The 26,541-nt window shown below is 42.6% G+C and overlaps 1 protein-coding gene across 1 annotated transcript in view; it reads left to right on the top strand.

Annotated features, from left to right (window-relative positions):
- Positions 1-26,541, top strand: part of LTA4H (leukotriene A4 hydrolase) — a 78,429-nt gene that overhangs the window by 26,842 nt on the left and 25,046 nt on the right. Inside the window, exons 8-16 of the mRNA XM_073556926.1 lie at positions 6,628-6,768; positions 10,438-10,461; positions 12,169-12,239; positions 13,189-13,300; positions 14,015-14,159; positions 17,552-17,655; positions 17,765-17,835; positions 20,989-21,043; positions 24,242-24,337. Coding sequence (XP_073413027.1) covers positions 6,628-6,768; positions 10,438-10,461; positions 12,169-12,239; positions 13,189-13,300; positions 14,015-14,159; positions 17,552-17,655; positions 17,765-17,835; positions 20,989-21,043; positions 24,242-24,337 — 819 coding nt within the window. The remainder of the gene's footprint in view (positions 1-6,627; positions 6,769-10,437; positions 10,462-12,168; positions 12,240-13,188; positions 13,301-14,014; positions 14,160-17,551; positions 17,656-17,764; positions 17,836-20,988; positions 21,044-24,241; positions 24,338-26,541) is intronic.

The raw sequence follows: 26,541 nt of genomic DNA, 5'->3' as shown, positions 1-26,541 counted from the left end.
TAGGGTTAGGGTTGAAAAGAGGGTTAGGGTTAGGGTTGAAAAGAGGGTTAGGGTTAGGGTTGAAAAGAGGGTTAGGGTTAGGGTTGAAAAGAGGGTTAGGGTTAGGGTTGAAAAGAGGGTTAGGGTTAGGGTTGAAAAGAGGGTTAGGGTTAGGGTTGAAAAGAGGGTTAGGGTTAGGGTTGAAAAGAGGGTTAGGGTTAGGGTTGAAAAGAGGGTTAGGGTTAGGGTTGAAAAGAGGGTTAGGGTTAGGGTTGAAAAGAGGGTTAGGGTTAGGGTTGAAAAGAGGGTTAGGGTTAGGGTTGAAAAGAGGGTTAGGGTTAGGGTTGAAAAGAGGGTTAGGGTTAGGGTTGAAAAGAGGGTTAGGGTTAGGGTTGAAAAGAGGGTTAGGGTTAGGGTTGAAAAGAGGGTTAGGGTTAGGGTTGAAAAGAGGGTTAGGGTTAGGGTTGAAAAGAGGGTTAGGGTTAGGGTTGAAAAGAGGGTTAGGGTTAGGGTTGAAAAGAGGGTTAGGGTTAGGGTTGAAAAGAGGGTTAGGGTTAGGGTTGAAAAGAGGGTTAGGGTTAGGGTTGGAATTAGGGTTAGGGTTGGAATTAGGGTTAGCGTTGGAATTAGGGTTAGCGTTGGAATTAGGGTTAGCGTTGGAATTAGGGTTAGCGTTGGAATTAGGGTTAGCGTTGGAATTAGGGTTAGCGTTGGAATTAGGGTTAGCGTTGGAATTAGGGTTAGCGTTGGAATTAGGGTTAGCGTTGGAATTAGGGTTAGCGTTGGAATTAGGGTTAGCGTTGGAATTAGGGTTAGCGTTGGAATTAGGGTTAGCGTTGGAATTAGGGTTAGCGTTGGAATTAGGGTTAGCGTTGGAATTAGGGTTAGCGTTGGAATTAGGGTTAGCGTTGGAATTAGGGTTAGCGTTGGAATTAGGGTTAGCGTTGGAATTAGGGTTAGCGTTGGAATTAGGGTTAGCGTTGGAATTAGGGTTAGCGTTGGAATTAGGGTTAGCGTTGGAATTAGGGTTAGCGTTGGAATTAGGGTTAGCGTTGGAATTAGGGTTAGCGTTGGAATTAGGGTTAGCGTTGGAATTAGGGTTAGCGTTGGAATTAGGGTTAGCGTTGGAATTAGGGTTAGCGTTGGAATTAGGGTTAGCGTTGGAATTAGGGTTAGCGTTGGAATTAGGGTTAGCGTTGGAATTAGGGTTAGCGTTGGAATTAGGGTTAGCGTTGGAATTAGGGTTAGCGTTGGAATTAGGGTTAGCGTTGGAATTAGGGTTAGCGTTGGAATTAGGGTTAGCGTTGGAATTAGGGTTAGCGTTGGAATTAGGGTTAGCGTTGGAATTAGGGTTAGCGTTGGAATTAGGGTTAGCGTTGGAATTAGGGTTAGCGTTGGAATTAGGGTTAGCGTTGGAATTAGGGTTAGCGTTGGAATTAGGGTTAGCGTTGGAATTAGGGTTAGCGTTGGAATTAGGGTTAGCGTTGGAATTAGGGTTAGCGTTGGAATTAGGGTTAGCGTTGGAATTAGGGTTAGCGTTGGAATTAGGGTTAGCGTTGGAATTAGGGTTAGCGTTGGAATTAGGGTTAGCGTTGGAATTAGGGTTAGCGTTGGAATTAGGGTTAGCGTTGGAATTAGGGTTAGCGTTGGAATTAGGGTTAGCGTTGGAATTAGGGTTAGCGTTGGAATTAGGGTTAGCGTTGGAATTAGGGTTAGCGTTGGAATTAGGGTTAGCGTTGGAATTAGGGTTAGCGTTGGAATTAGGGTTAGCGTTGGAATTAGGGTTAGCGTTGGAATTAGGGTTAGCGTTGGAATTAGGGTTAGCGTTGGAATTAGGGTTAGCGTTGGAATTAGGGTTAGCGTTGGAATTAGGGTTAGCGTTGGAATTAGGGTTAGCGTTGGAATTAGGGTTAGCGTTGGAATTAGGGTTAGCGTTGGAATTAGGGTTAGCGTTGGAATTAGGGTTAGCGTTGGAATTAGGGTTAGCGTTGGAATTAGGGTTAGCGTTGGAATTAGGGTTAGCGTTGGAATTAGGGTTAGCGTTGGAATTAGGGTTAGCGTTGGAATTAGGGTTAGCGTTGGAATTAGGGTTAGCGTTGGAATTAGGGTTAGCGTTGGAATTAGGGTTAGCGTTGGAATTAGGGTTAGCGTTGGAATTAGGGTTAGCGTTGGAATTAGGGTTAGCGTTGGAATTAGGGTTAGCGTTGGAATTAGGGTTAGCGTTGGAATTAGGGTTAGCGTTGGAATTAGGGTTAGCGTTGGAATTAGGGTTAGCGTTGGAATTAGGGTTAGCGTTGGAATTAGGGTTAGCGTTGGAATTAGGGTTAGCGTTGGAATTAGGGTTAGCGTTGGAATTAGGGTTAGCGTTGGAATTAGGGTTAGCGTTGGAATTAGGGTTAGCGTTGGAATTAGGGTTAGCGTTGGAATTAGGGTTAGCGTTGGAATTAGGGTTAGCGTTGGAATTAGGGTTAGCGTTGGAATTAGGGTTAGCGTTGGAATTAGGGTTAGCGTTGGAATTAGGGTTAGCGTTGGAATTAGGGTTAGCGTTGGAATTAGGGTTAGCGTTGGAATTAGGGTTAGCGTTGGAATTAGGGTTAGCGTTGGAATTAGGGTTAGCGTTGGAATTAGGGTTAGCGTTGGAATTAGGGTTAGCGTTGGAATTAGGGTTAGCGTTGGAATTAGGGTTAGCGTTGGAATTAGGGTTAGCGTTGGAATTAGGGTTAGCGTTGGAATTAGGGTTAGCGTTGGAATTAGGGTTAGCGTTGGAATTAGGGTTAGCGTTGGAATTAGGGTTAGCGTTGGAATTAGGGTTAGCGTTGGAATTAGGGTTAGCGTTGGAATTAGGGTTAGCGTTGGAATTAGGGTTAGCGTTGGAATTAGGGTTAGCGTTGGAATTAGGGTTAGCGTTGGAATTAGGGTTAGCGTTGGAATTAGGGTTAGCGTTGGAATTAGGGTTAGCGTTGGAATTAGGGTTAGCGTTGGAATTAGGGTTAGCGTTGGAATTAGGGTTAGCGTTGGAATTAGGGTTAGCGTTGGAATTAGGGTTAGCGTTGGAATTAGGGTTAGCGTTGGAATTAGGGTTAGCGTTGGAATTAGGGTTAGCGTTGGAATTAGGGTTAGCGTTGGAATTAGGGTTAGCGTTGGAATTAGGGTTAGCGTTGGAATTAGGGTTAGCGTTGGAATTAGGGTTAGCGTTGGAATTAGGGTTAGGGATGTGTTTAGGGGTGTGTTGGGGTTAGGGTTGGAGTTAGAATTGAGGGGTTTCCACTGTTTAGGCACATCAGGGGGGTCGCCAAACGCGACATGGTGCAACCATTGATTCCAGCCAATTTTGCGCTCAAAAAGTCAAACGGTGCTCCCTCCCTTCCAAGCCCTGACGTGTGCGCAAACAGTGGTTTACCCCAACATATGAGGTATCAGCGTACTCAGGAAAAATTGCACAACAACTTTTGGGGACTAATTTCTCGTGTTACCCTTGGGAAAATAAAAAATTGGGGGCTAAAAAATTATTTTTGTGGAAAAAAATGATTTTTTCATTTTCACGTCTCTGCATTATAAACTTCTGTGAAGCACTTGGGGGGTTCAAAGTGCTCACAACACATCATACATACGTTCCTTGGAAGGTCTAGCTTCCAAAATGGGGTCACTTGTGGGGGGTTTCCACTGTTTAGGCACATCAGGGGCTCTGCAAACGTAATGACGAACACAGACTATTCCATCAAAGTCTGTATTTCAAAACGTCACTACTTCCATTCCGAGCCTTGACATGTGCCCAAACAATGGTTCCCCCCCACATGTGGGGTACCAGCGTACTCGGGACAAACTGGACAACAACTTTTGGGGTCCAATTTCTCCTGTTACCCTTGTGAAAATAAAAAATTGCGGGCTAAAATAATCATTTTTTGAGGAAAAAAAAGATTTTTTATTTTCACGGTTCTGCGTTATAAACTTCTGTGAAGCACTTGGGGGTTCAAAGTGCTGCTCACCACACATCTAGATAAGTTCCTTGGTGGTCTAGTTTCCAAAATGGGGTCACTTGTGGGGGGTTTCCACTGTTTAGGCACATCAGAGGCTCTGCAAACGTAACATGATTCCCGCAGACCATTCGATCAAGTCGGTATTTCAAAACGTCACTACTTCCCTTCCGAGACCCGACGTGTGCCCAAACAATGGTCCCTCCCCACATATGGGGTATCAGCATACTCAGGACAAACTGGACAACAACTTTTGGGGTCCAATTTCTCCTGTTACCCTTGTGAAAATAAAAAATTGCGAGCTAAAAATTCATTTTTTGAGGAAAAAAAAAGATTTTTTATTTTCATGGCTCTGCGTTACAATCTTCTGTGAAGCACTTCGGGGTTCAAGGTGCTCACCACACATCTAGATAAGTTCCTTGGGGGGTCTAGTTTCCAAAATGGGGTCACTTGTGGGGGGTTTCCACAGTTTAGGTACATCAAGGGCTCTGCAAATGTAACATGATGCCCGCAGACCATTCCATCAAAGTCTGCATACCAAAACGTCACTACTTCCCTTCCGAGCCCTGACGTGTGCCCATACAGTGGTCATCCCCCACATATGGGGTATCAGCGTACTCAGGACAAACTGGACAACAACTTTTGGGGTCCAATTTCTCCTGTTACCCTTGTGAAAAAAAAAATTGCGTGCTAAAATTCATTTTTTTTGAGGGAAAAAAAATGATTTTTTATTTTCACGGCTCTGCATTATAAACTTCTGTGAAGCACTTGGGGGTTCAAGGTGCGCACCACACATCTAGATAAGTTCCTTGGGGGGTCTAGTTTCCAAAATGGGGTCACTTGTGGGGGGTTTCTACAGTTTAGGCACACAGGGGCTCAGCAAATGTAACATGACGCCCGCAGACCATTCCATCAAAGTCAGCATTTCAAAATGTTACTACTTCCCTGCTGAGCCCCAACGTGTGCCCAAACAGTGGTTCCCCCCCACATATGGGGTACCAGCGTACTCAGGACAAACTGGACAACAACTTTTGGGGTCCAATTTATCCTAGTACCCTTGTGAAAATAAAAAATTGCCAACTAAAAAATTTTTTTTTAGGAAAAAAAAAAGATTTTTTATTTTCACTGCTCTGCATTATAAACTTCTGTGAATCACCTGGGGGTTCAAAGTGCTCACTATGCATCTAGATAAGTTCCTTAGGGGGTCTAGTTTCCAAAATGGGGTCATTTGTGGGGGAGCTCCAAAGTTTAGGCACACAGGGGCTCTCCAAACACGACATGGTGTCCGCTAACGATTGGAGCTAATTTTCATTTCAAAAAGTCAAATGGCGCTCATTCCCTTCTGCGCCCTGCCGTGCACCCAAACAGTGCCCCCCCCCACATATGGGGTACCAGCATACTCAGGACAAACTGGACAACAACTTTTGGGGTCCAATTTCTCCTGTTACCCTTGTGAAAATAAAAAATAGCGTGCTAAAAAATCATTTTTGAGGAAAAAAAATGATTTTTTATTTTCACTGCTCTATGTTATAAACTTTTGTGAAGCACTTGGGGGTTCAAAGTGCTCACTACACATCTAGATAAGTTCCTTAAGGGGTCTAGTTTCCAAAATGGTGTCACTTGTGGGGGAGCTCCAATGTTTAGGCACACAGGGGATCTCCAAACGCGACATGGTGTCCGATAACGATTGGAGCTAATTTTCCATTCAAAAAGTCAAATGGCGCTCCTTCCCTTCTGGGCCCTGCCGTGCACCCAAACAGTGGTTTATGACCACATATGAGGTATCTGTGTACTCGGGAAATTGCCCAACAAATTTTAGGATCCATTTTATCCTGTTGCCCATGTGAAAATGAAAAAATTGATGCTGAAAGAAAATTTTTGTTGGAAAAATTAAAATGTCCTTTTTTTCCTTCCATGTTGCTTTAGCTCCTGTGAAACACCTAAAGGGTTAATAATCTTCTTGAATGTAGTTTTGAGTAGCTTGAGGGGTGCAGTTTTTAGAATGGTGTCACTTTTGGGTATAGACCCCTCAAAGTGACTTCAAATGTGAGATGGTCCCTAAAAAAAATGGTTTTGTAAATTTTGTTGTAAAAATGAGAAATCACTGGTCAACTTTTAACCCTTATAACTTCCTAACAAAAAAATATTTTGCTTCCAAAATTGTGCTGATGTAAAGTAAACATGTGGGAAATGTTATTTAGTAACTATTTTGTGTCACATAACTCTCTAGTTTAACAGAATAAAAATTCAAAATTTGAAAATTGCGAAATTTTCAAAATTTTAGCCAAATTTCTGATTTTTTCACAAATAAACGCAAGAATTATCGATCTAAATTTACCACTAACATGAAGCCCAATATGTCACGAAAAAACAATCTGAGAATCGCTAGGATGCGTTGAAGCGTTCCAGAGTTATTACCTCATAAAGGGACACTGGTCAGAATTGCAAAAAATGGCCAGGTCATTAAGGTCAAAATAGGCTGGGTCATGAAGGGGTTAAGGGGTTTAAAATGATTTTATTATTAGCACACCATTGATGCCATGGTGTTGTACATGAGAATGAGACACAAATGGCATGCTGTCGTCTGAGCCCTCCATTACATGTTCAGCTTTTCGCATAAAAGAGTTTGAGACTCCTTTGTGTTTGAATAATTTATTATACATTCACTTTGTAGACAGAAAAAATGCTGAAATTTGCCGAGTCTCTGGCAGGCCCCTATGTCTGGAAGAAATACGACTTGCTCATTTTGCCTCCATCATTCCCATACGGAGGAATGGAGAACCCTTGCCTTACCTTTGTGACGCCGACTGTGCTGGTAAGTAATTCATGTAGACGTGTATAATACGGTGCTGTGTGATGCTGGCTTTGACACCGTACTTTATGCAATATATGTTCAATAGATAGATAAACATTATTGAAACATGTTTGTTCCTATGTAACAATAAGTCTTCAATAAAATTAAAAACAAACCATTTAGGAAAATGGGTTCTTGGATTATGCCCTGACGTACATTAATATCTATAGGAATTGGCATTTTTTTAAATGTTTTCTATTTTAGTTTGGATTAATTTTGGGTGTAAAGGAGTTCAGGATTTGTACACTGATGACCTATCTATAGGTCAGATTAGCGGGTTCTCTGTATAATCGCACTGTGCAGATCTGGAAGTGAACAGCGCTATACACTTTGTAGTGGTCATTCTCTGGTACTGCAGCTCGGCTTCCATTCCAATCAGAGCTGAACCACAGTACCTGAAAACAGCCACTAGAGAGCCATGTTGTTCCTGCGCTGTACACAGTGTACATTCGGCCACAGCAGGAGATGCAAGCATGCGATTGTTTGGGGTTGCAAGGTGTAAAACGTAAAACTCCCAACAATATGATACTGATCACTGATACTTTTGTGAAGCCATCGACATTTTGAGAGGTTGTCCACTAGTTTTACATTGATGACCTGTCCTTAGGATAGGTGATCAATGTCCGATTGGCCGGGGTTCGACACCCAGCACTCCTGGCCGGCACCGAAAACGGGTGATCGGCAGAAGTGCTCATTTACCAAGCTGCTCCATATACTTATAGTGGCTGGGTTGTGGTACTACACATCCACCTTCTGTTCAGATCAATGGGAAGTGGATGTGTAGTACCCTGCCGCAGCCACTATCAGAAGACTAAGCAGCACTGCATGTGAGTACCGATAGCGGTTGATTGCTGGGTGTCTGATCCCGGCCAATCAGACATTGATGACTTATCCTAAGGACCAGTCAGTGTAAAAGTAGTGGACAATCTCTAAGTCCTGGACCAAATCGATTTAATATAAGAATAAATACAATATCTCAGTGGATGCTCTAACTCAGACCTGGGCAAAGTGCAGCCCGTGGGCCGGACTGAGACAGCCAGAGGGCCCGATGTGGGGGGATTCATTTCTGTTGTGCTCTCTGCTCCTTTCAGGGGGGCAGACAATGGCTGGGAGCTTATGTTCCTGGGGATGCTAGATTTCTCCCACCATGTCAGTGTCTGCTGAGGTGTTGTCAAGTGGGAAAACTTGCTCATAGCAACCAATCACAGCTCAGCTACTTTTAACCAGCTCTGGTGAAATGAGAGATGCTTAGTGATTGGTTACAAGGAAAACTGTTGCTCATAGCCACCAATCACAGCTCAGCTTCTTTTGAACAGCTCTGGTGAAATGAAAGATGCGTCTTGACTGGTTGGTGATACACACATACACTTTTATATAGAGAGATAATATATTGATATTAATATTGAGTAGAATTAATTTCAGCTTATTGGTTCGGCCCTCCACAACTGTCACGGTTTCTCATGTGGCCCCTTGGGAAAATTAATTGCCCACCCGTGCTCTAACTGGATAATCAAGCTCAGAGAACACTTAGAAATTATAGGCTAGAAAAGTTTGGGGTGTTTTGCAGTGGCTTATATTAATTCACAGTAACTTGGGATGAGCTTTAATATTTAGCCTGCTTATGGATGAGAGTGGTGCAGCTTGGGGAAGAAGAAATACAGAGTTTTGTTTTTAATACCGTAGAATACCTGTAGAAAGCTAAGGTGGGGTCTCCGGCTGTTAAAGACTGTCGGCTCCTACAGATGCTCTAGTCACCGTGAAAACCTGAGCAATAAAAAAAAGTAGGTGTTAGCTCGGCGGATGGGTTATGTAATAAAATACATGTACACTCAGTGGCCACTTTATTAGGTACACCATGCTAGTAAGGGGTTGGACCCCCTTTTGCCTTCAGAACTGCCTCAATTCTTCGTGGCAGAGATTCAACAAGGTGCTGGAAGCATTCCTCAGAGATTTTGGACCATATTGACATGATGGCATCACACAGTTGGCGCAGATTTGTCGGCTGCACATCCCTGATGCGAATCTCCCGTTCCACCACATCCCAAAGATGCTCTATTGGATTGAGATCTGGTGACTGAGGAGGCCATTTGAGTACAGTGAACTCATTGTCATGTTCAAGAAACCAATCTGAGATGATTCGAGCTTTATGACATGGCGCATTATCCTGCTGAAAGTAGCCATCAGATGTTGGGTACATTGTGGTCATAAAGGGATGGACATGGTCAGCAACAATACTCAGGTAGGCTGTGGCGTTGCAACAATGCTCAATTGGTACCAAGGGGCCCAAAGAGTGCCCAGAAAAAATTCCCCACACCATGACACCACCACCACCAGCCTGAACCGTTGATACAAGGCAGGATGGATCCATGCTTTCATGTTGTTTACGCCAAATTCTGACCCTACCATCCGAATGTCGCAGCAGAAATCGAGACTCATCAGACCAGGCAACGTTTTTCCAATCTTCTACTGTCCAATTTCGATGAGCTTGTGCAAATTGTAGCCTCAGTTTCCTGTTCTTAGCTGAGAGGAGTGGTACCCAGTGTGGTCTTCTGCTGCTGTAGCCCATCTGCCTCAAAGTTCGACGCACTGTGCGTTCAGAGATGCTCTTCTGCCTACCTTGGTTGTAACGGGTGGCAATTTGAGTCACTGTTGCCTTTCTATCAGCTCGAACCAGTCTGCCCATTCTCCTCTGACCTCTGGCATCAACATGGCATTTCCGGCCACAGAACTGCCGCTCACTGGATTTTTTTTCTTTTTCGGACCATTCTCTGTAAACCCTAGAGATGGTTGTGCGTGAAAATCCCAGTAGATCAGCAGTTTCTGAAATTCTCAGACCAGCCCTTCTGGCACCAACAATCATGCCACGTTCAAAGGCACTCAAATCACCTTTCTTCCCCATACTGATGCTCGGTTTGAACTGCAGGAGATTGTCTTGACCATGTCTACATGCCTAAATGCACTGAGTTGCCGCCATGTGATTGGCTGATTAGAAATTAAGTCTTAACACACAGTTGGACAGGTGTACCTAATAAAGTGGCCAGTGAGTGTATATATAAAACACAAAAACGTAGTCAAAACCTTCTCCAAAGAAAAAACAAAAAATAAAACAAAACACTGTTGCATTTAAAAATCAGAAAAAACCTTACATATTGGGTATGCACACACTGTCGCAGTAATGTCAAGAATTATGATAATGAATCCGGTTATTTACAGCGAAACGCAAGCCATATTATAAATAATCCCAAAATCAGACCTTTCATTGTATAGTCACATCACATAAAAGTTACATAAGTTACACAATAACTTTAGCTTAACCCCCCCCCAAAAAAAAAAAATGAAAAATAAAACCATTTCTACTGCATAAAACAAACTTTCATATAGCCACTTTAGTGAAAAAGTAGTAAAAACTGCTGTTAGAGGCAAAATCAAATAAAACGGACTGGTCGTTGATGCCTTTCCAGACTTGGTCATTGAGGGGGTAAGTGCATGCAATGAGGTTTTGTTTTTTTTCTGCATTATTTACTTCTCTTAGGTAGAGGATAATCTTGTACCCTGTAACATGTAAAAAGTATATCCGTCTGAATCTAGTTCTTGTATGTTTCTATTTTCCAGGCTGGCGACCGATTCCAGGCTGGCGACCGATCTTTAGCAAGTGTAAGTATCACAGTATTATTAGCAGATTTCTTTTGCTATTTTTGACCTGAAAAAATTAGCACTTTTTTTTGCACAGCATATTTGCACTAAAATTTGTGCTTTCATGTTTCCCGCTTATTTTGAAAAGCGGGCCAGGTAACGAGTGCAAATTATACCACAGATTAGATTTGGGATTTCATCCTGCAATGTCGTTCGTTATGTAATTTCTTTGTAGGTTTTCTAAACAGGTTTACCAATGTGACCACTTCAGCAAGATGAGAAAAGCATGCTCGACTTAAGTAGCCAACAGTAGCTGCCCCCCCAATGAGCAAAGTCGTGGTGCTGGTCCACAAGGCCATAGCTGCAGCTCTGTTCTAACAGCGGTTATAAGAAAAACTCGGATTTCTGCTGTTTAACCCAATGTTTGACGGCATAGTACAGGGTGGATACACCTGGGTGGGCCGACTTCAAAATGGCCGCCATGGTCACTACCCATCTTGAAAAGTTCCTCCCTCCCATATACTAATGTGCCACAAACAGGACGTTGATATCACCAACCATTCCCATTTTATTTAGGTGTATCCATATAAACAGCCCACCCTGTAGAGCAGAGGGTCTGTATAATAGAAATCTCAAGACCTAGCAAATAGATTTATTGCTGATATAGCTTCACATCATAGCAATTTGCACAGTACATGTTTCCATTGTTTGTTTGCCAAATTTGGAAGTGGAGCCAATGTTGCCAAACTCGCACTTACGTTTTGACATTCCTCGTCTGTTCCTTTTTTAGGGGCAGACTACTATAGTTAATAGAAAAAAAGAAATCTTTGACAAAAATGATGAAAATAGAAGACAAACCCCCTTTGTTTTCGATGGGGGCCGTCTTGGTCAGTTTCAGAATGGAAGGAAAAAGCGGATTATGCAGAACGTTTTCTTCTGTGCTAAAAGCTCCCACATCAGAACCCATAATAATCAGTGACTTCCCTCTGCTTCAGTCTCTTCCCAGTTATGCAAAGGATTTGGTTTTGTCTGTTCCGGCTTTAAGCAGGATTTTAAATCGTAGTGTGAACATAAGGCCTCATTCACACGTCCGATTTTTGCGTACGAGGGCTATCCATGACTTTCACAGTCTCATGTAATTTAATGGGTCCATGGAAAAATCAGACTGCACTCTGATTACATCCAAGTGCGGTCCCATTTTCATGGGCTGTCAGAATGGAGAATTTTGTTTTTCTTCTCTCCACTTACCAGAAACTTGGTTTACACTTGTACCACACCTTGATCAAAATAATCTGCCCATTTTTCCTCATATGTGGAAAATCTGCCACGTGAATGAGGCCTAGCCAGCACTGATGGTAAGGACTCCTTAGCACCCCTGTGTCTTATATGTAGTGCTCTATAAAGGTGCATGCATTAGCTTCCATCTAGAAACGCCTCCTCTTTGCGGATGTATTTTTATTTTTCCTGCAACGTTAACATTTAAACAATTACAACCAAGAAATGTCTTCTACCCTGCTTGTTCAACCGTGCAAGCTGCGTTGGGAATATTCTTGCTCCAAAAGCTGCATTCTGTTGATTTGCATCTCCTCCATTTTTTATTTTTAGAATCTTTTACATATAGAAACTTTTAACCATATTTTTCCAGTTCACAAGTTTCGTTACATTCCGTAATAGCCACCAATGTCTCATCTGCTGGATGTCAGAAATGGAACGCTATTTCATTTGTAGGTCATCGCACATGAGATTTCACACAGCTGGACAGGAAACTTGGTCACAAACCGAACCTGGGAAAACTTCTGGTATGTGCATATCTGATCCGCCATCTCCTTACATGGTTGTCTTTGTCATCCCCAAGCAAAAACTTGTTTAGATGATGAGGAAAGCCTAATAAAATCCATGGTACCTTATGAGGCTGAAGTTACATATAGGTAATACATTTAATGGGAAATGCTGCCTTGTGCATCAAATCACATATTTGTCCCAAAAAGCTATAGATTGACCCGGTATTTTCACTTTTGATCAAATTCAAGCAGCGTCATGCCAACACTGCATCTTCAACTGATTTCCATGCCTTGATGAACTCTACATCGTGCCTATGTAAAATCAGCGGGTGACTGGAGTTAAAATTTGTAGCGCTTGTTAAAAGGAATTTATCATTTTTTTCCCATCCAATTGCAGCATAATATAGAGAAAGAGATTCTGCTTCCAGCAATGTCACCTACTAGGCTTCTGGCTGTAGTTTTCATATAAGTCTGTCTGCTGCAGTGATAAGCTCACATTCATATATTCATGAGCTCTTGCCATCTCAACCCCCACTATTGAATGGAGGTTTTCTGCCTATGCACAGTGTAGGCAGGAAACAGTCAAGTGTTGTGGCAGAGTATATAAAAGAGCTAAATGGCAGCAGATAAAACCTTGATTTTTTTCAAAACTACTGCAAAAAGCCAAATAAGTGATGGCTGGAATTGTTACTATTTTATACTGCCATCAGATTGGGAAGCATAAACCTGGTGTTACATCTGGCCAGCCTGACTGTTTCCATAAGCTTTGTACTGGCTCTGGGCCTATGGGCTGTGTGTGGGATTGCAGCTGATCTTTATTAAAGTGAACAGAGCAGAGCTGCAATACCTGACACAACCAACACGTAATGGGGGCAGTGTTACTGGGATAAAGAGACCCTTTGTTTTTATCAGTCATTCACCCATTTTAATGTTGGAGAATATATCAAGTCGCAGCTTTTTGTTTCAGGTTAAATGAAGGTCACACAGTTTATCTGGAACGGAGAATTGATGGACTTCTCTACGGAGAGCAGTTCCGACAGTTCAAGGCTTTGGGGGGATGGAAAGAACTTCAAAACGCTGTATGTAGGAATGTTTATCTTCATTATGTGTATATACTAGGAATTTGATGATTTTACTCCAGCTGTAGATGTAGGCCGTTATTTCATCCATTTAGTCTGCTATTGTTCAGAGGTCTGAGGTCAAGCGCTAAATATATGAAAGGAACTTTATGGGAAGAACCATTTGGGTTATGCTTTGGGTCAGGCAAAAGTAGGCAGTGCAGGATTTAAAGGGTGTCCTTTCATCTTCCTAAATGGGTAAAATTGCAAAGTGATCCTAGAAAATGTACCTTGAATTTGCTTAATGCTCCTCATTCTCATGAATGGAGGGATTTTTAATTTTATTGTGTATAGTTTATTGGTTAATTTACTGGCCACCTCTGCAGTCTGGCACCGGTGACCTGTGTGCTAGGCAAGGAGCATAGCGCTTACAAGCTCTCTGTTACAGAGCTTCCAAGCGCAGCTCTAAAGTTGACCTGCTTTGGTTAGCTGCAGTGCCCCTACGGTCTTACAACGTTGAGGAGGCAAAGCGGCCTCTGCTTGGAGCGTTCTCAGCTGGGCCTACAGCACAATGATGATACTTATCCGAACTGTGTATCATTCAGTCCCCATCATTTGGGAATCCAGAAGCCATAGGCGCCACGTGTGCTCCTTTTGTTTAGAAGACTTCAGATTTTGTTCTTTCGTTGGACAAAGTGCTTGACTAATATGCTGGGCATTCTCTCTGGGATACAGGTTAACACCTTCGGTGCTACTAATCCACTCACCAACCTGGTCCCCAATCTACATGAAGTCGATGTGGACGCCGCATTCTCCTCTGTACCATACGAGAAAGGATTTGCCCTTTTGTTCTACTTGGAGCAGCTTCTTGGTGGACCAGGTCTGTAAATGTTGGATGTGGAAGACGTGTGAAAGAGAAGATTAATATTTCTTATTTTGGGTGCCAAGACATCCTAAATTTCTGTCTACAGGTCAAACCCATGTGGCAACTGTAGGGTTTTCTTCCACGTCACATGAGAATAAACTTCTATGTGAACATGATGAAGCCATAAAAAACCCTGGCACTATTAATAAAAAGTTATAAACTACCTGCTGCAGAGTAGTAATTCCCAATCCAGCACAGGACTAAATATCTATTGATATTACTCATATTACACTTATATAGCGCCATTAATTCCCCAGCGCTTTACAGACATTATTATCACTGTCCCCATTGGGGCTCACAGTCTAAATTCCCTATCAGTATGTCTCTGGAGTACCCGGAGGACATTCGCGCAAACACGGGGAAAACATACAAACTCCTTGCAGATGTTGTCATTGGTGGGATTCAGACCCAGGACTCCAGCGCTGCAAGGCTGCAATGCTAGCCACTGAGCCACCATGCCGCCCACTATAATATAAAGTATATTCCACATAGTAATTAAAATACAGTTGTGTAATAAAACTAGCCTAAAGATGAGGATTGTGAACGAGTCACCCTGGTGTAGGCAATTACTTGCAGAGAACGTCTAAGTGGAAGAAGGAGCTATCGCACATGGCCTCCCATATGAAGGAGACAGAGGTTCTCCGAAACGCGGAGGTTATGTGCAAGCACTGACTTTTACAACATTTGTATGTAGTTTGTTGTGGTGTCACAACCGGCAACTCCATTTTTTTTTTTTTTTTTTTTAAATGATCACATTGAATAACTTCCACCGGTTAGGGCACAACTTGAAAATACTTTGGCCTTGTGATTTAGGAACATTTGGAATTAGCAAGCCATGGCTGGTGTTAGTTTTTATGAAACACAAGGTTGGCTCATTTACAATCCTCATTGTATTATTGAGTCATTTCATTACACGACTGTATTCTAGGTGCAGACCGATCCTTCACCCTCGTTCTTCGAGAGTTGCCATAGTATTGCTAACACAACGCGCTACAGGAAACCTGGACCAGAAACCAAGAACACTTATGTTGATGATTCTTTGTTACGTTCACTATTATGTATTGATGGCCGTTTCTAAAGAAATGCTTGGCTCGTTAGAAAAGTATAGTTGATGCAATGAGTCGTTAAGTTTCACAATTAAATATTACAGCAATCCATCTGTGCAGCAACTGGACGTGTGGAAATTCTGTCTTGCTTTCTCTAAAATGGCTTTTCTGGAGAACTATAAAAGATCTGCAGATTTACCTGAAACAAACGTTCTAATATTACAGAAATGGCTATTTGATTATTTATCAGACTGTTTTGTTTTTTTATGGGTATGTGCACACACTGCGGATTCTGCTGTGGATCCTCAGCGTTTTTGGCCCTGCGGATCCGCAGCAGTTCCGCAGACATTGTACAGTAAAATGCTAGCCAATGGGATTTCAAAACCGCAGTGCCCACGCTGCAGATTTTTCTGTGCGGATTTGCTGCGGTTTTAAATCCGCAGCATGTCAATTTTTTCTGCGGATTCCGCAGGGGTTTGACACCTGTTCCATTGTCCAGGTGTCAAACCGCAGGGGAAAACTGCTGGCAAATCCGCAGGTCACTTTACCTGCGGTTTTACCTGAAAATCCACGCGGAAAAATCCGCAGGTGAATCTGCTGCGTATGCACGCAGCCTAAATCGATGTTCGTACCATTATTTGAAGACCGTTTTCAGTTTCTTCTAATCACCTCCCAAAATCTAGATCTCAAAGCCCTGTAGATACATGCAGCGTGCCATAAAGGTCCGCTGATGACCGGAGAGGCAGAGGAGCGCTGCTCTCCTCATGAATACCCTGGACTTCTAACTATGTGCCATAGTACTGTATAGTGTTACAAGCCTGAAGTTGCAATATTGTTGTGTTATTTCGGCTTAGTCTTACAATACACCTGTCCCTATGATATACTGCCTTAAATAGGGCAGCATATTGCTTGACAGATGCCCTATTAAAAAAAAAAAAAAAAAAAAAAATTAAGATGTTTATGGTAAAGTTAGATTAGAATAGTCACCTAGGTTATAGCATTATATGACTTTAGTACCTGTAATCACACACACCTATTATCATATGACCAAGACTTTTTTTTCCCCTAAAACTAGAATATCCTTTTAATATATGTTGCAAAAATATAGAAAGAATGGCACTCACCGGGTAAAGTAGTCAAGGCTTTATTGTAAAAGCAGGATAACGTGAGAACGGGTGCTGAAAAGGAGCAACGACGATCGTTTCGCGCGGAGAAGTCGACCCGTGGAAGCGCCTTCTCCGCGCAAAACGATCGTCGTTGCTCCTTTTCAGCACCCGTTCTCACGTTAACCTGCTTTTACAATAAAGCCTTGACTACTTTACCCGGTGAGTGCCATTCTTTCTATATTTTTGCAATCTGGATTTGCTTGTTTTTCATGAATGTGCACCTAAGGGTTAACACCTAATTGCCGTCTGCGTCTCTCACACACACTAAAGGTACTGTCACACTTAGCGATGCACCAGCGATCCCGACCAGCGATATGACGCGGTCAGGATCACTGGTGCATCGCTAGGTGGTCGCTAGTGAGCTGCCACACAGGCAGATCTCACCAGCGACATCGCTGGGGACGGGGGTCACTACTTGCCTGTCAGACGCGGCGATCCTGCGTCTTCCCGCCGGGTCGTCGCTCGTCTCTCCACAGGAAGCGCCGCAGGAAGCTGACGATGAGAAACGGTCCAGGACGTTCTCACGCGATCAGCGATAACCAGCGGGGGAGCGGGTTGTAGGTAAGTATCATACACAGCAATGTCGCTAGTAATATCGCTATAACGTCACTAGTTATAGCGATATTGTTAGCGATATCGCTTAGTGTGACAGGCCCTTAAGTGCGGTTCGGAGGTGTGGATCTATGTGACGGTTCTTGCCATCTATCCTTGGATTTTGCTTTTAATATATGTGCTAGAGCTTTGTGACAATACTGTGGACCTTATTACAGCAAGTGGTTTTTTAAGATGCACGATTTAACTTAAAACTTATATTTTCCCAACTTGAAAAATGGTGTGCGCGTCTTATTTTATATATAATTTTATGCATGGAGTTCTGTATACCATAAGAAATAACAGAATGGCCACACTTACTAGGCTATACTGGAAAGTTGGTAAAATGCCACCCTTGTTCTCGAACGTGGCTTCCTGCTATCGACTGAAGCGGCCATCTTTTCCCGGTGCGACATTGTATATAATACTGAAAGACTTTCTACTTTCAGCGGTTTTTATTTATTTTATGACTATTGATGATTCCTTCCCATAGATCTGTAGGGTTTTTTTTTTTTTTAATTGTAATTACAAACTTATTTTCTAGATGTGTTTCTGGGATTTTTGAAAACCTACATCCAGGCGTTTGCTTATAAAAGTGTAACCACCGAGGAGTGGAAAACGTTCCTGTATTCATATTTCAAAGACAAGGTACAAGTGTGGTTTTGCTTGTTTTTATTTTGTGGGGGGTTTTTTGCCCGTGGGTTATTGTTTTCAAAGTTCACCATAGATGATGTGTTCCTCTTGTCTGTTAATACAGGTGGAGATTCTTGATAAAGTTGACTGGAATGGGTGGATGCACACGCCAGGCATGCCACCAGTGCAACCCAAGTGAGTTTCTGTTGCCTCTATTGTTAATATGCTCTTCCCCCTATGGCTAGTTTTTTTTTTTTTTTTTTTTTTACACATTGGTGAAAATTTCTGCTTCAGATTTGATTACAAGTTCGCCATAAATCTGCATGCATTTGTGGATTTCGTTGCCGTAGAACGAAATCCTCAAGAAAATCCCCTCCTTTACCAGGCATTGAATAGGGTGCTACAAAAATACTCTGTATTGGGATATCTGTCCCATGGTTTAGTTTTCATGGGGAGTTTTTTTCCCCACAACGTGTGACTGGGGGGGGGGGGGGGGGGGGTTGTTTTTTTTTACTTTTGTAGAAAAGAAAACAAATTACACATGACACAAACCTAAAACAAAAAGTACATTGTTTTAAATAGCATATGTAGCTTCAGATTAAGTACAGGAAAACATTATATAATTAGCTTGTCATTTGTATTAAGAATATATCCGCTCACCCGCAATTACATGGACGCAAGCCTGATTTCAAAGCCAAAGCGGATGTGAGCAAGAAGGCAAAGCCAGCATTCGGTTCGTCCTAGTGACTGAAGTTTGATTTCCTAATATCAAAAATACAGAATGGATGGTTGGTCTAAAGTTAGTAATGCGGTTTATGTTTCATTATAACTAAGGTCCATTAATGGCCTGAAATGCGTCGGTGACCCTCCTACAGTTTGTGAAATTCATCCATTCTGTCCATTTGCAACTTTTTCGTACTTGTTCTCAGTCTTTCACAGATAGAACCGATAAACGCAATTTGGCAGGTGACCACAAAAATGTATAACTAGATACGAGTGGTCACACGACGACCATCCATTCGAGCAGAGGACGATCCTAACAGTATGTATGTTACACACTGTTAGTATTCGGCATGATGCACTCGCTGCCAAAGTTGTTGCCTGACCTGGAAAACCCCTTGATAATGTCTCAGACACGTTTTGGTGCTGTGTATAAAGATTATTAGTTTGAATAATGTCTACAGTATTTTTTTAACACCTTCATGACCAGAGCTTTTTCCGGTTTGAGTTTTCATTTTTCACTCCCCTTCTTCCCTGAGCCATAACATTTTTATTTTTCCGTCAATATGGCCATGTGAGGGCTTATTTGTTGTGGGACGAGTTGTACTTTTGAACGACACCATTGGTTTTGCCATGTCTTGTACTAGAAAACGGGGGGAAAAAAATCCATGTGTAGTGAAATTGCAAAAAAAAAAAAAAAAAAAAACGCAATCCCACACTTGTTTTTTGTTTGTTTTTTTTGCTAGGTTCACTAAATGCTAAAACTGACCTGCCATTATGATTCACCAGATCATTACGAGTTCATAGACACCAGACATGTCTAGGTTCTCTTTTTATCCAAGTGGTGAAAAAAATTCCAAACTTTGCTATAAAAAAAAAAAAATCCACCATTTTCCGAGACCTGTAGCATCTCCATTTTTCGTGATCTCAGGTCGGGTGAGGGCTTAATTTGTGTGTGCTGAGCTGTCGTTTTTATTGATACCATTTTGGTGCAGATGCGTTCTTTTTGCATTTTAATGCAATGTCATATCGACCAAAGACAACGTAATTCCGGAGTTTTGATTTTTTTGTTTCCCGCTACGCCATTTAGCGATCAGGTTAATCCTTTTTTTTTTTTTTTTTTTAGTGATAGATCGGTCGATTCTGAACGCGGCAATACCAAATTTGTGTAGGTTTGATTTTTTTTTAATGGTTTTATCTTGAAAGGGGGGGGGGGGGTGATTTGAACTTCTATTTTTTGTATTTTTAAAACTTTTTTTTTTTTTTTTTTTAACTTTTGCCCGATCAGCTCTGCTGCATAGAGGTGATGCTCAGATCGCCTCTACGTAGCAGAATTACTGACTTGCTACGAGCTCTGACCACCGGTTGTTATGCTGACACACTGGTGACCTGCGATCACGGGTCACCTGTGAGCGCATTTCCGGCCGGATGGCCAGAAGCGCTTGTTAAATGCCGCTGTCAACGTGTGACAGCGGCATTTAACTAGTTAATAGTCGGGGGCGGATCTTTATTCCACCCGCACCTATTGTGGGCACATGTCAGCTGTTCAAAACAGCTGACATCTCCCGGCTTTAAGGTGGGCTCACTGCCGGAACCCACATCAAACTGGGGGATACTGCCATCGGACGTACTATACCGTCCAATGGCAGTAAAGGGATAAGTATCACTTGTCCCGTGACAAATTTGTACAGTACTGATAAATGTATATTAGGCATAAACCCTCGAGAGTTGTATGTTCTGACACACAGTTATCTACAAATGTCCAAAGGGAAATAGTCACCCCTCTGCCACTGTGACAAGGTCTAAAATAGGGGTAGTGGTCTCAAAGTGTGTCTTGAGCAAAAACCCTAAACTGTTGGGGTAGACCCTTATTTCGGGAAAGTAAAGGAGTACTTCCCTTTCAGAAAGCGTTTTCATAGTCTGCAGTAATTGTAGGAGTATTAGTTACCCTCCCCAGGTCCACTGTCACTGCTTCAGTCTGTCACATGGACAATGCTGCACCCAATGAAACTGAGCCGCTGATCTCACTGATTGGGGCAGCTGCGACGTGCCAGAGCTGTACTCAAGGTAGGGTGATTAATTCTCAGGTTGTTTTTTAGTTTTTTTACATCTACTACAGTCTATGGGAGAGCAATGCTGAACGAAGACCACCCCTTTAAGAGCTTATATTAATAGAGCTGCAAACAAGCAGTCGGAGCTGATCACGCAGAAACGGAAAGGGTCTGGGAGAAGTAATCTTCTGACAGGAGAACAGAATATATCTATTATTTGAGGCAGCCAGTGTAAAGAAAGTGGTTAGAATATCCAGATAGAGCCCAACTGTCCTACTATGGTAGGGCAGGAGATTGGATGAACGCGAAGATCCAGAGTTTAGTTCTAGGCAATCCCTCCATTTATCTCCTGTATTAGTCACCTACCTCATAACATGGTATATTATGGTTAACTAAATCTATGTACATCATTCCATGTGCTGGAAACGCTTCTTAATGGATCTTTCCAATTTACCCCTAATTTGAAAATATCAAACTGTTCATTTTCCTCAGACTCTTTCTTCCCCCTCTAGCCCCTGATGGGAATCCGTATCTAGTTTTCTGCTTTACTGGCTGATATCGTCCGTCTCTTTTGCAGGTACGATATGACTCTTGCCAATGCCTGTATTCTACTTGGTAACAGATGGACAGAGGTAAGAAGCGCAGCTTCATTCTTGGCTCTAACCGTTTTCTATTGGTAGTCAGAAGATTAATGGTACACGCACACAGATCAGAGAAGCATTACACTACCATCATTGTAGAGGAGAGGGTGACATATGCCGTACATCCGCAACGTAAACTGCACCATTTGCCCATTTTGTAGAATGGTTCAGAGCATTCACATATGCTAAGGGTGTTCTCGTGAGAAGAAAAAACCTGGCCCATCAGTTGTTGGTAGTGTCTTTCAAAGTTTTATACACCCTATTATGGATTAATTTTAAGTATAACAGCCACTTTAAATGGAACCTGTGATGGTGTCCATGCAGTCTGATCTCTGGAGAGCATAGTATAGAGAAGGAGAAGCTGAGCAGAATCCTATATAGGTTGGTGCGGAAAAAAAATTACTATAACTTGTATTTTATTCATTGAGATCCCTGGTGTTTCTATACGCGAGTCCTGTGGGCAGTCCTTCTCAGTGACTGACGGTCTTCCCTGTATGACTGAACTGAACATGAGGAGATGGCGATCAACCACTGAATAGGACCGCCCACTGGACACATACATATAAACACCAGGGATTGCAAGGAATGCAAGGCAAGTTTTAGGCTACGTGCACACGCTGCAGACTGCAGTGCGGATTTGGCCTTGCGGATTTTGTAAAATCCGCAGGTAAATCTGCAGGTCAAAAGACCTGCGGTTTTACCTGCGGATTGCTCTGCGGTTTTGCCCTGCGGTTTTTCATCTCAATGGAGGAGATGGCAAACCGCAGAGGAATCCGCAGAAAGAATTGACTTGTCAATTCTTTCTGCGGTTTCAAACCCGCAGAAAAACCACGTGGACAAATCCGCACCGTCTGCACTGCGGTTTTTAATTCCCATAGGGAATAATGGTACTGTACACCGCAGCGGCCAAATCCGCTGCGGAACCGCAGCAGAATCTGCCGTGTGTGCACGTACCCTTACTGAAACTTTCACCATGAAAATATATATCAATCCAAACAGCACCTACACTTTTTATAGCATTCTGCCAACAGATCAGATGCCATTTTCAACATGACAGGTTCCCTTTAAGGCCGGGGTCACACTGGCGAGGAATACGGACGAGTGAGAGGCGTTAAAAGCAAGCATTACACACGGACCAATGATTCTCTATGGGGTCCCTCGCACCAGCCGTATATTTCTTATCCGTATTCTACGGTCCGTGCCAATCGCAGCATGCTGCGATTGTCAGCGTACTACGCCCGTAATACGCCAATGCAAGTCTATGGGTGCGCAAAAAATACGGATTACACACGGACCACACATGTGACTTGCGAGAAATACGCACCCGGTGTCTTTTAGCAAAGCCGGCAATTCAGTGCGCTATACAGTAAACTCACACTGACAGTTTTAATAAAGAAAAGAAAGAATAGATATATACACATAGAATATATATATATGCATTCTATGTGTCTATATCTATTCTTTGGTTTGTGTTATAAACCCTGTCATAGGGATCCATTATATGTCCATTTTGCAAGCCTGCGAGAAAATCTCGCCATACGGATTACATACAGATGCTTACATGCGCAAAATACGCGACCACACCTTGCGTACGGATGACATACGGAGCACTGTTTAGGGGCCATTCATCCGTATTACGCATGTAAAATACTGACCGTATTTTGCGTCGGTTAGTGTGACCCCGGCCTAAGCCTCTTTCAAAAGGCAGATGTGATTCTAGGAAAAGTTTGTAGAACACAATAAAAACCAATTAACAGGCATAAAAGAGCTAAAAAGTTTACTTTTGCGCATGTGTGTATATAATTTTATATATTCATATGTGTATACATAAAGTTATTCTTTTAATAGACTGAAATGATTGTAATATGATGACCAATTAGATCAGATATCACGGTTTGTACCGTCATCGCCACATAATGCGGGACGTTGTGCCTGTTCCAAATTAAATTGTAAAATTAAAATGCATGAACAGAAAAGCCACTCTAATACATTAGGAATCAAAGCAGATGATTCTATTACATACCTTGGTCAGGGTTTTATAGGTTATTAATATTCATGCATTGTATCAATATAATTGGCTCATCCTATCTCTAAATATGTGCTGGCATTAGCATATATACATCTCATTGGATATAGGTAATACTGTCTACACCCAGCTAAGAAATTACCGTATTTTTCAGACTATAAGACACACCCCAAATTTTCGGAAGGAAAATAGGGGGAAAAAATTAATGTGTCAAATGGGGGTCCATCTTACAGTCCAAATTCAGCTTACTGGAGAAAAGCAGTAGCGCTGGTGGAGCGTGGTCCCAGGGGGTGTTTGGTGGTCTGGCGATGATGTGACTCCCATTCCATACTGGTGCGGCAGGTTCTGTGTTGCATGTGGTGCGGGGGCTTCGCCGACATTTTCTGACAGCCCAGAGCCCCAGCACATCCATTGCTGTAAAGTGGAGGCCTCCGGGAAATCCCATCCCAGGCTGGTGCGGCAGGTTAGTCAGTTCTCAGTGGTGCGGGGCTCTGCCGACATTTTGTGAAAGTCCGAAGCACTGCACATCCCCACTGCTGCGATGCGGTGGCCCCTAGGAAAATAGCCGCCGGGTCAGCACATGCACAGATTGAGATCTTGTCTCCCGATATGTCAATCTGCGCATGCGCCGACCCGGCGCCTATTTTCCCAGAGGCCACCGCATTGCAGCAGTGGGGATGTGCGGGTCTCCGGGCTTTCAAAAAAAGTCAGCAGAGCCCCGCACCGCCGAATCCTGCCACACCAGCCTGGGAAGGGAGTGTGATCATCGCCCTGCCACGTCGGACCGCCGCAGAATCGCCCAACTCCTGCTGCCGCCACACTACTTGTAAGTATATTCCGACTATAAGACGCACCCCCATTTTCTCCCAAATTTTTTGGGGAAAATTGCGTCTTATAGTCAAAAAAATACGGTAGGTGTGTTTCCTCCCCTTAGGTTCATTTATCCAACTTTCCTATAAATCCGTTAGACAAAGAGGCCTTACTGAGAGGGACCTGTTATCTCACACAAATACTGGCTCAAACTCAATCTTGAAAAGCAAAAGAGAATATATGTAGAATATCCACAGTAGAGTCAGGATAGATAAATATGAATCCTGCTGGCACAGTACTTTTTTAGGGTAAAGCATTCACAATTTTTTTTCTTTTTTTGTCATTTTGTTTAGGCTAAGGAGAGTGATTTGAGTTCATTCACTGCCACCGACCTGAAAGAATTATCATCCCATCAGCAAATTGAGTTCCTGACTCTCTTGCTTCTTAAGGTAAATTGTTCCTGGTTTCACTGTAGCATTAATATCATATTATATTCTGAAAACTGTTTTGCATTGATTCCATTTTACTAATAGTGATACTTTTCAGATAAAGAGGGTACAAGGTAGGCCAAACATGTAATTAAAAAACAAAATCTATTAACCGTGTAATCATTTGTCTTCGCACCTATAGTTCAGGGGAAGCAGACAATGCTATAGAGATTATACTGTATACTCTAGGGTTAACTAAACTACACTGGCTTTAAAGGTGACCGGTCACAAAATATTTGTACCCTAAATCTCTAGCATGTTGCTGTATTGCTGGGTTTTAGGGTGACTTACCTACGTAATATCATAAACAACATTTCTGGCAGTGGCATGTTAAAGGGATATTCCTATCTTCAAAGATCCTATCGCAATATGTAGTAGGTTTATTATTATTTTTATCCTCCAAGTAGACCTAGTGAAATCAGAAGAACTACACTACATTTCTCAGTCCACATATGCAGGGCATCTGTAGTTACAACCACTATTAACTAGCTAACTGTCACTGAGTGGTTGTAACCAGGGATACCTAAGCTACTACAGTGCCCTGCACATGGGGTAAGCAACATGGCGAATCAGAAGAACTATACTACATTTCTAACTGGAAGTATTTGATATCACACATACTACATTTTGGGATAGGGCCTTGGAGAAGGGAATAGCCCTTTTAAGTTTTACATAATATGGATTCTGTATGTAACTTACAGAAGAAGTGTTAGATGGCACCATAGGGGACAACAACTTGACAGATTCCAATTAAATTGCTATCTCACCTCAGAAAGTGACAACCTATTGGTAGGATGTATTATGGCTTTCTGCTCATTGGCGATCCAAAATTCTCAACTCCAGAACTGTGTGCGGCCTTTCAGTCTCCACAGCGCTGTCAAAAATTGCAAAACGTAGTGATCAAAAGGATGGATCTCCCCAAAATGGTATCAATATCAGTAAAAACGCTAAAAAGCAGTCCTCACACAGAGCTCCATCAACCTGCAAAAAAAAAAAAGCTCTACAGATCACGGGTAATGGCGACAAGCCAAATTTGTTTTGTTTTTAAGAATGTCATTGCACTTGGAATTTTATTCCTATTTTCTAGCACATTAAATGGTAAATCAATTTTTTTTTTTTTTTGCTTGACAAGTTGTAATTTTTTGATGATGCAAGTCCTCATATGGCTATGTCTATGGAAAACCACCATGGTTACTTACCGGTAGCCGTTTTTTCCGGAACCCATGACAGCACATTTGAGGGATCCGCCCCGCCAGGACAGGAACCTACTGAAACATAAGGGGCGGCACCTCTCCCCCGCTTCAGTTGGATTACAGAGCATTGAGCGGACTTCCCGGTTAGTTACATGTTTATCCATCACCACATCACACAAATGCACCCGACTATTGTGCACACCCATATGGTGAAAAAGGGGGGGGGAATATACGGGTGCGGTCATGGGTTAGGGAAAAACCGGCTACCGGTAAGTAACCATGGTGGTTTTCCCTTCACCCATGACAGCACCACATGAGAGGTTTTTGGAGTCTTCGAAACACCTTAGGGAGGGACCACCGCTTGCAGCACCCTTCTACCAAAGGTTAAGTCAGCAGAGGAGGATAGATTTAATCTATAGTGTTTAAAGAAGATTGAGGGTGAGGCCCAGGTTGCGGCCTTACAAATTTGCTCAATTGATACCTCTGCTTTTTCAGCCCAGGAGGTCGCCACGGCTCTGGTGGAATGAGCCTTGATGCCGTCATGAATCGGGACACCACTAGCTGAGTAGGCTACACTAATGGCCTCCCTAATCCATCTGGCAATAGTCCCTTTGGATACACCGTAACCTTTCCTGGCACCCTGGAAGGCCACAAATAGGGACTGGGACCTCCTCCACTGGCTAGTTACTGATATATATTCTAAGAGGGCTCTTTTGACGTCCAGATTATGGAATTTCTCCTCTCCTGGGTTTTTTGGATTGTCACAGAAGGAGGGGAGGACAATTTCCTGGCTACGATGGAAATCTGATACAACTTTCGGTAAATAAGCAGGGTCTGTTTTTAGGACAACCCTGTCTTGGTACACCTGGGTATAGGGTGGGTTAACAGAGGGCCTGCAAGTCACTCACTCTACGTGCTGATGTAAGGGCCACTAAAATAATGGTTTTTAGGGTAAGATATTTCACTGGTAGT

The sequence above is a fragment of the Dendrobates tinctorius genome, unplaced genomic scaffold (genome assembly GCF_039654945.1).
Source record: "Dendrobates tinctorius isolate UK_male_01 unplaced genomic scaffold, ASM3965494v1 ptg000241l, whole genome shotgun sequence".
NCBI classification, from domain to species: Eukaryota; Metazoa; Chordata; class Amphibia; order Anura; family Dendrobatidae; genus Dendrobates; species Dendrobates tinctorius.
The sequence above is the reverse complement of the archived record's forward strand: the minus strand, read 5'-3'. Positions and strand labels throughout refer to the sequence as shown.